The sequence below is a fragment of the Vanacampus margaritifer genome, chromosome 10 (assembly GCF_051991255.1).
Source record: "Vanacampus margaritifer isolate UIUO_Vmar chromosome 10, RoL_Vmar_1.0, whole genome shotgun sequence".
Classification (NCBI taxonomy): domain Eukaryota; kingdom Metazoa; phylum Chordata; class Actinopteri; order Syngnathiformes; family Syngnathidae; genus Vanacampus; species Vanacampus margaritifer.
This window is the reverse complement of record NC_135441.1, coordinates 15044107-15054192: the sequence shown is the minus strand read 5'-3', so window position 1 is coordinate 15054192 and position 10086 is coordinate 15044107. Positions and strand designations below refer to the sequence as shown.

At 42.3% G+C, this 10086-nt stretch overlaps 1 protein-coding gene across 1 annotated transcript; it reads left to right on the top strand.

The window, feature by feature from the left end:
- Positions 1-2536: 2536 nt before the first annotated feature.
- Positions 2537-10077, top strand: wfs1b (Wolfram syndrome 1b (wolframin)). Its single transcript, XM_077578742.1, has 10 exons — positions 2537-2743; positions 3311-3616; positions 3829-3905; positions 4011-4155; positions 4215-4388; positions 4824-4904; positions 5724-5881; positions 5961-6197; positions 6270-6388; positions 8041-10077. Exons 2-10 carry the CDS (start codon positions 3313-3315, stop codon positions 9578-9580), a joined length of 2835 nt encoding a protein of 944 aa, XP_077434868.1. The 5' UTR covers positions 2537-2743; positions 3311-3312; the 3' UTR covers positions 9581-10077.
- The last annotated feature ends 9 nt before the right edge of the window (positions 10078-10086 follow it).

The window sequence follows — 10086 nt, the reverse complement described above, 5'->3', positions numbered from 1 at the left end:
GCAAAACGTGCAGCAAGTTTCAAGAATCAAATTGATGGCCACAACACACACATGTCGTCAGCGGAAAAAATCTGATTCTCTCTTTGGTAAAATGTCAGTCAGCCTATTTTCCAGCTCCTTGGAATGTGAGGACTGTTTCCATAAGAACTGGCCATAATAAGCTTAACATATTCATGACGTCTGGCAGATTAAAAGTATCCTAATGACATTTGGTATTCAGAGGGGACTAGGAAACCAAATAAGAAGAATATACATTTTTATTAGGATGCACACTGCCATCTATAGAGCACAGTGGAGTAAAAACATATATACACACTTGGAACTTAAAAAAAAAGAAACAAATCTGACAAAAATGATCTAAAAGAGAGACATTTCTTTACTGTAAGCCCACATCCTTGTACAGCTGAGGGCAATTATCCAGTGCATGACTCACAACTATGAGTCTCTAGAACGTTGAGTAGTCTGTTCCATTTCCATTCCCAAAAACACAATATAAACAAAGCAGCATGACAACCTCATGTAACAGTAGAAAAGGGTCTGGGGAGAGTTGCAACACTTGCTTTTCAGTTGTGTACGCTTCTCAGTAAATTAAAACGCACAGCACTGAAAATGTACTAGTAAAAAAAAAGAAGAAAAAATAAGACCATGTGCCAACTTCCAAGTGCATTTTGAAGTGTTTCGGAGAAAAGATATTGATCTACCATGTGATGCCAGCATGTTCATTGCTGTGTATATGTCCATTCTCACGCAGGCACGGTTGCTATGGTTACTGCCCATACCTCCTCCACCTCAAATCAGTTTGTTGTGAGAGCTAGTCATTACATTTGATGGAGTGCATTTATCGAAAACCTGCAGGGAACTTGTCACTTTGCACTTCTTTATATTTTGATTATGGTATTATCAACCATCATCATTTGGCAAAGAGGTTTTTCTTTCCCTGACTGCAGTTTTGTGACACTTAGAGAAGCTGGATTTGTACGAAAGCCTGCTAACATGTAGGATACACGCAGGCATGAAAACACCGACACGTAGATTTAAAAATACATATTGAGACAAATCACTGTCATGTTAAGGCAATGACCATCCATCCATGCATTTTCTATAGCACTTATTCTCATTAGGGTCTTATATATCAATACCGGATGACTTTGGACGAGAGGCGGAGTACACTCTGGATTGATGCCGAAATTCAAACCCAGTACCTCTTAACTGTGACAGATGTGCTCACCACCACATTCAAACCATGCTACCCAGGCAATTACCAATACGCAGAATCACATTCACAATACTTGGACTGCAAATTAGATTATTACAAACGTCAACAGTTTTATCTCATTTAGAAGAGAGCATGTGTGTCCATTTGTAAAATAGATTGCCTTATATAAATTGCTTTATATAGATTGTCTGTGTGTGACATTGACACCACAAACAGTACAAGGTCTCTCCTTATCCTCTCAACTGGATCGTGCTAATCTACTAATCAAGGATGCATTTACATAACTGCCACATGGCAGCTGCAGTTAAGCCTGGCACCCAATTCATTTTTATGCCTGCCACTGACACTTAAATCCTGGGTATTTTAATCTTAGTATTTCCCCTGAGTCCAGAGTTTGTTTTAACAATATCTGCATTTCCTGCTTTTAAAGTTTCAGTCTATTTCCTAGGGATGCTCTGAACAAAATATAATGCATAGTACCTGTCTGATTTTTTTTTAAATTACTATTTAGGCCTACTACGATACTGTATTTATATATTATATATTTGTATAGCGCTTTCTGCACCATATGGTGCTAAAAAGTGATCTACAGGTTCGTCACATTCACCCATTCACACCAGTGGTCGGCTACTGCCATGCTAGGCGCTGCCAGGTCATACTGGGAGCAAGTAGGATTCTAATAGTCGTGCATGGAGAGCTAAGTATTTTATTAGTTGCCACTCGGTGTTAAAAAAATAAAATAAAATAAATTTGAACCGCTGTGCTGCAGCATTTAACCTTTATAACAGGAGTCACCAACATGGCAAGGACTACGAGTAGCACTCAAGCCTGTTTTACAAATAGCTAACCAATTATGGGAATTTGTGATTTCCTTGAAATATAATATTATATAATATAATATAATATAATATAATATAATATAATATAATATAATATAATATAATAGCATATCATATCATATCATATCATATCATATCATATCATATCATGGATTTTTTTTTTAGCAATGCTGCCACCTCCTGGCAAGACATGTTCTACAAACTTCACGATAATTTGACAAACGAAAACTCAAAATACACTAAGCAAAATATTTTCATTGTTTAACACTATGCAACTTTTTTTTGCGTTCACATATATAAATTGTTAAACTCGTAACTGAATATAAGAAGTTCACTTTTAATCTACGATCGATTGCTTTTGCCTGAGAAGCCAACTGCAAACTTCCTGTTTTTGTAGCCAATTAAACCCCTTGACGTAAACGTAGTTATCATTTCTGTCCAATCACAAGAGAGAATTTTTACATGAGGCCCGAAACAGCTGTTAGAGCTACGCTAGTCTGTATTGGTGGTGACAACAGACCAAACTGAAGTGTCTTTGCGGGTAGAGCTTCTTCTAAAGTCCATCCATCGAAATGACAAAATGAATCCGGACATTGTGTGACCAAGAGGGATACTTCTCGAACGTTGTCTTTCCTTTTAAGAGAGGCTGACATACAGACCACTTTCTCTCTCTCTCTCTCTCAAAAAGGTGAGCCGATCAGTAGCATTAGCAACGAAACCATTCAACCTCTGATACACATGTATGTATTATAACATCCATGCATCGATTTGCACCAAATATTCGTAAAGGCACCATCGTGATCGAGATCGTTGGATAGCTTTCAGGTCAACTGCACCTGCTAACTTAAATCGAGGTCGTTTGGAGCTTCGAGTGGGGATTCCCAAAAAGACAAAGTAGGGTTAAGGGCTGAAGGATGTCACCTTCTCGATTTAGCATTCCATTCTATAACAGATTCAGACTTGTGATGCTATACGTGCTGAATTTGGCTGCGGCAGATCAACACTTACCCAAGAACTGAAATACAATAGAAACTCTGTCGACCAGTCTAAATTGAGGCATTTATAGGATGAAAAATATTACACATGTAGTTTTTTCTCTCCTATAGTCATCAGATTCAATATTATTATAAACATTGGAAATATTAAATGGAAATTTTAAAGACCATCAAATGTGTAATAGCTTTGAGTTGAGAGATAACAGGAACAGTTTTTACTGGTAGATTTGATGTTTATCACTTATTTGTTTTCTTTTCAGCTATGGACACATCATCACCATCAGGCATACCAAATTCCAGCAGTTCTCCTGCCGCCGCTGTGCGATCAGAACCTCCCTCTCCAGGAGTTTCTCCTAAACTCACCATGCCGACCACTCCGCCGCCGTCCTACTCGAGTACCTCTTCTCAGTCTGCACCTCGTCCTTATTCCCGCTCCTCTTCATTCCCCTCGCCGACCGCTTTGCCACACCGCTCGCCCATCAGGAGCCCTTCTCAGCTGGGGAAAGCTCAGCTCAACGCGGCCTCCTCGGCCACTGCCGGAACGTCTCCTACCGCGCCGGAACCAGGTGACAGTCTTGTCAATATAATCTTTGCTCTTGTTTTAAATGGTCAGTTTCGTTGTGGAGAAAGATAAAAAGAAAAACAATAACTAATTGGGAAGATTTATACTACTTTACATGCCCCCCCAAAAATGTAATGAATTAAGCAAAGGTCAAGGCACTGCTGTATGTATGTATATTTTTTTAAATTGAAACAATAATTATGCATCACCTTTCAGAGGAGCCAGAGGAGGAAGTCAGTCTTGAAGAAGTGGCTGAGAAAGCAAAGTCAGGTGACGCGAAAGCGCAGACAAAGGTCAGTGTCAACCAGATGGTGGACACGCTGCGCCGGGGACATATTAATGAGAGGGTTCCGGCCGTGGGACAGCTAAAGTGCCCTTGTGTCATGTGTCCCCTCCAGATGGGCCGCTTCTTCTTAGCTCTGGCCCGAGAAAGAGACGAGGAACTCAACCACTGCACTGCGGTCACCTGGCTGGTCCAGGCCGCTAAGCAGGGCCGCAAGGATGCCGTGAAGCTGCTGCAACAATGCTTGGCCTCCAGGCAAGGTAACAAAGATGTCCTCTGCCAACACGCTATTCAGTTAGCTGACGTCCCCTTTTCCCAGGCATCACTCTCGAGAACTACGAGGAGGTGAAGAAGCTGTGCACGGAAACCCGTTTTGAGAGGGGAGTTCGGAAAGCGGCTCTGCTCATGTACTGGAAGTTGAACCCGGAGAGGAAGAGGTCGGTGGCTGTGTCGGAGATGCTGGAGAACGTAGAACACGTCCACACTGATCGAGGTATGATGCAGCGGCAATGTTGAGTACAAATTCTACCAAATAGGTGTTCAAATCAAATTCCAAGAATAATGCAAATACATTTGCATGGTTCATGAAACAAAATGTAAACATTAACTGCACATCTAGACACTATATAAATGAGTGAATAAAAATATGAATGGATGACTTGATCTGTTGATTTAAATTTGATTAATGGTTAAGCACTAATAATACATTTGATGTCTATCATGGTTATACAGATTATATTTATTGTGTTAAAAAATACATCAGTAGAAGACCTTGATAAAATAGTCCCATATTAAATCGCCATCACAATATTATGGGCAAGAAAAAAAAATCAAAATTAGATTAATTTTCAGAATTGTTCAGCCCTACTTGAGAGGTGAACTTAATATGTATGACATCGTCTGTTGTGCTACTTTCCTCCATTTCCAGACAAACCTGTCTACCAAGGCCCACTGAACAGCTCTACCAAGAAACAGAGGAGAGTTCTGCAGACAATGGTGACCAGCGAGTGTAAGTAGGATCACCAATATGACTAAATCAGGCTGTGGTGAAAACACAATGATTGTCTCTGCGAATTCAACTTGAAATCATTAAGATTAGAAACAAACTATTAGCTCATTCACTGCCATTGACGTCAAAAATTCATTTGAACTATTTCTTTTTTATTTATTTTTTATTATTATTATTTTTTTTTTTTTTGGGAGATCTCAGTATTGATCATTTGAAATGTCATCATCATTGTTCTCCCTTTTTTTTTTTTTTTTTTTGTATGTATGTGTGTGCGTGCGTGTGTGTGTGCGTGCGTGCGTGCGTGAGAAAAAAATAAAATAAATAAATAAGAATTCCCATACCGTTCACCCATTTGAACTATTTCTATTAGTTAAACATTTTTTCCACTTTTGTTAACAAGAGTATGAAAACCTAGAATTGTTTTTATTGTACATTTAGAACAGATATAAAATGTGTGATTAATCGTGAGTTAACTATTGAAGTCATGCGATTAATTACAATTAAAAAATTTAATCACCTGACGTGATTTAAAAAAAGAAAAGGAAAGATCATTAAAAACTAGGAGGGTCAGGCAATTAAATTTTTTAATCGCAATTAATTGCATGACTTCACGAGTTAACTCACAATTAATCACAATTTTTTTATCTGTTCTAAATGTACAATAAAAAAATTCTAGGTTTTCATACTCTTGTCAACAAAAGTGGGGAAAAAAAGTTAAACTAATAGAAATAGTTCAAATGAATATTTGACGTCTATAACCGTCAATGGCAGTGAATGAGTTAAGCAGGGATACCTGTTTGTACTATTCCGTCTTTGCAGCCATCTCCTTCGTGGGGATGGATGAATTTGTCGAGATGACAAAGAAGTACGCTCAGGGAATCGCGCCGCCTCCCGAAATGGCGGGCGTGTCAGGCAGCGACGAAGATGACGATGACGATGTGGTGAAGAATCCGGATGAGCTGCCCCTACACCAAAAGGTAGGAGCGCGGGGGGGTGGGGGGGGGTGCAAAAGGTCTTACGGCAGTGTTCCGATTTTTCCGTTTGTCCTGGAATCAGCTGCTGAAGTTCCCGCTTCACGCCCTGCTGGAGATCAAGGAGCACCTCATCGACTGGGCGTCGCGGGCGGGCATGCAGTGGCTCAGCGCGCTCATCCCCACGCATCACGTCAACGCGCTGATCTTCTTCTTCATCATCTCCAACCTCACCATCGAGTTCTTCATCTTCCTCATTCCTTTGCTGGTTTTCTACCTCTCCTTCTTCTCCATGATTATCTGTACGCTGCGAGTATTCCAGGTCAGACCACCATTTATTTCTACATATCATCACACATTTTTTAAGGGTGCCTTTTTTTTTCTACCATGATAGAATTCCAAAGCCTGGGAGAACTTTCGGGCCCTAACTGACCTGCTGGCTCACTTTGAACCTGGTCTCGATCTGGAACAAGCTGAGACCAACTTTGGATGGACACATTTGGAGCCCTACTTGTAAGGATAACTTTTTTTTTTTAAATGATGGAATTCAAAATTGATTGGTGTTGCTCTCTCTGTTGTAAACTCAGTGTCACATTGTTTTTCATTCAGTATAAGATACAGTGTTCAGCATAAATGAGTTGTTGTAAGAACACCTTAAGATTTTCTATGGAACTACAAAATACTCGCACAAGTGTGGGCCATTGATTGCAAACAAGATTTGTTAATTAGTACACACAAAAAGTAGTTTTCTTAGCAAATTTATTAAATAACATTTTGCACAAATAAGAAGACCCTAAGAAAAAGACAAAAGTTATGGAGGTCATAAAAAATACTAGATGTAGTGTACATTCATTTTTCACATGAGTCAATTTGATTAAACTAAGAATTTTGTAATCTATACCTTTTCTTATCAACCTTACTTTCGTGTTGTGAGTTAAGCACATATTTTACAGAAAACGTTTTGAGACATTGAATAAAATATTAAAATGTTTCCAAGGGGGTGTACTCATAGGCTGAGCACTGTATATATTATGCATTCAGTATAATACTAGTAATATTGATAGTTTAAGTCATATTTCATGATTACCTTTTATGATTATTACCATCTTCGTTTATTTGCTGGGTTAAATCACATGGTTTGCGTTGCCTGAAAATGAGGCCGACAAAATGTACCATTAAAAACCCATGTGTGAAATGTTCAAATCATCAAATCAAACTTTATTTATGTAGCACCTTTCATACATTAAAATTAGAGCTGTCAAACCATTACATTTTTTTTATCAGATTAATCACATTTTAGAATTTTGATGAATCACGATTAATCGCTTAATTTGAAGAGCACCAGGTTATGCGTTAATTCTTTTGACATTTAATGTTATGAGGACGTCTTCAAAAAATTTTGATCCACTGCACACGCTCATCCTCCTCTTTTTCTAATCAGTTAATTACTTGCATCATTTAAAATGGGGGAAAAATGACCTCAATATTTTGACATGAACAAATATTCTAAATGTGATACGCAAAAACGTTTATTAAATGCCTTAATTTAATGCATGTAATCATGTTTATTGCTCAAACACAACCTGTGCTACCTTAAACGTAGCCATCCGCTGTCACGCTAAAGGATAATCTATGGTCAAAATTAATAGTGCGATTAATCTGCGTTAATTCATGATTAATGCGATATTTTGTTGTGGTTAATTAATCAATTAATGCTTTAACTTTGACAGCACTAATTAAAATGCAACTCAAGGTGTTGAACAATTAAAACATCCATAGTACAATAAAAAAATTAACCCACCGCTCCCCCAACATCCCCATGCTCAAACCCATACACACACACACACACACACCACAACATGGCGGAGCACAGAAAAACCATGTGAGGAAAGGCACCCAGGAGGAGCTCATCCACACTGAGAGGGATGACTACCAACCACCACAGGGGAAAACGTCATCCCAGAGACTCACAGATTGACCGCGGCCCGCGCCACAGTCCCCCCGGGGCCAAGGGGCCCCCAGGGACCCGCCATCCCTCCCAGTGCGGAGGCTCCCCCATGAGGAAACACTGGAGCTAAAAACTTAGTAACAACCAAATAAAAACAGTAAAAGAAAACAGAATAGAAGGCAAAAATAAAAAAATATATATTTTTTTTTTACCTCAGGTACTTCTTGCTGTCGGTGGTCTTCGTGGTGTTCTCCTTCCCGGTGGCCGACAAGTCGTGGATCCCGTGCTCCGAGCTGGCGGCGGTGGCTCTCTTCTTCACCGTCACCGCCTTCCTCAGCCTCCACGCCTCCGCCAGACTGTTCGCTCGCAAGGCCCTGCTCACGGAAGTCCTCTCGGGGGCCTGCTCCCTCGCTCACCTGCTGCCGGACCCCCTTTGGCCGCTCAGGATCTTCGGGAGGACGTTCGTCTCGGTGCCCCTGGGCGACATGGCGGCGTTGAACATCGGGGTGCCCTGCGCCCTCTACGGCCACCTGGTCTACCTCCTGTTCCGCATGGCCCAGCTGAGAGGCTTTAAGGGGACTTACCTGTGCCTGGTGCCGTATCTGGTTTGCTTCACGTGGTGCGAGCTCTGCTTGGTGTTCCTCAATAACGCCTCCGCCATCGGCCTCATACGGACTTGCGCCGGCTACTTCCTCTTCCTGTTCGCGTTGCCCGTCCTCTCCCTGGGCTTGGCCGCGATGCTCGTCATCCAGCTCCTGCAGTGGTTCGTGGCCCTGGAGATCACCAAGATGGCCGTCACGCTGACCGTGTGCTTGGTGCCGGTGGTTCTGAGGCTTTGGACCCGCTTCAGCCTGAACCCCATCGTGGTGTTCCGCTCGCTGTCCAGGAGCAGCATCGTCAAACTCATCCTGGTGTGGCTCAGCGCCGTCCTGCTCTTCTGCTGGATGTACGTGTACAGGTCCGAGGGCATGAAGGTGTACAACTCCACCCTCACGTGGCCCGAGTACAGCAACATGTGCGGTCCGTCGGCGTGGAAGGAGTCCAACATGGCGCAAACTCAGATCCTGTGCTCGCACCTGGAAGGCCACAGGGTGACGTGGACGGGCCGCTTCAAATACGTGCGGGTGACGGACATCGAAAACGGGGCGCAATCGGTTATTAACCTGCTTCCTGTTTTGGTGGGGAATTGGATGCGTTGTCTTTACGGTCAGCCATACCCCGTGTGTGAGAAAACGCAAGACCCCCCCCCAGTGGGGCCTTACCCTTTCCTGGCGCCGCCGCTCCAAGACCCCCTCTGCAAACTCAAACAGCTTGCCAAACACGAATGCCACGTCAAGCGCTTCGACCGCTACAAGTTCGAAGTCACCTTGGGCATGCCGCAAGAGCGGAGGACCAAGAACGGGACCATCGTGGAGGACGAAGACGCCACCAAGGATATCGTCCTGCGCGCCAGCAACGAGTTCAAGTCGGTGCTGCTTCACTTGAACACGGGGAGCCTGGTGGAGTTCAGCACCATCCTGGAGGGACGTCTGGGCTCCAAGTGGCCCGTTTTCGAGCTGAAGGCCATTCACTGCCTGTCGTGCGGCAACGCCCGCCTGTCCAGCCGCAGGCAGTACAAGATCGAACACGACTGGAGGCGCACGGCCCAGAGCGCCCTGCAGTTTGGCTTCGACTTCTTCTTTAACCCTTTCCTGACCGCACAACTGCGACAACAGCCTGAAAGCGAAACCGACGCTGTGACGGAAGTGACAGGGTAGCTTAATTTGTTTGGCTTCGAAAACCGGTCTAAAAAGACATGCACTCCTCACAAACGGGAAAACTCAGCTTTTGAGTGGCATTTCAGTCTTCTTTTCATGTTTGTGATTAGCGCGATACACTAAGACACCCTCAAAACATTTTTAAGATGTACTCATGCTCACTGCATTTGTGGGACAGCTTAAAATGAAAGATAGTGGGTTTATCGCACAAATGATGGGAGCGTCTGTTGAAGTAAGGCTTTAATTAAGTGGTTGATATTAGCAAGTTGGTTTCAAGTGCCTTAATTGTAATTTAAACACTAAACATTTTGGGGATCTTTATCATTTCAAAGTCGTCATACCAATTATTTATTGTGCCTTCTGTTCCCATTACGTCCGTGTTTAAAAGCCTGCTGTGCAGGAATTAAACATGCTAAATGTTATCTGCCTCTGAGCGATTGTTTGAATTGAGATCAGCAGTATTTCCTGTTCTGTGACCCATAAAAATATAACAAAGATATGTTTGT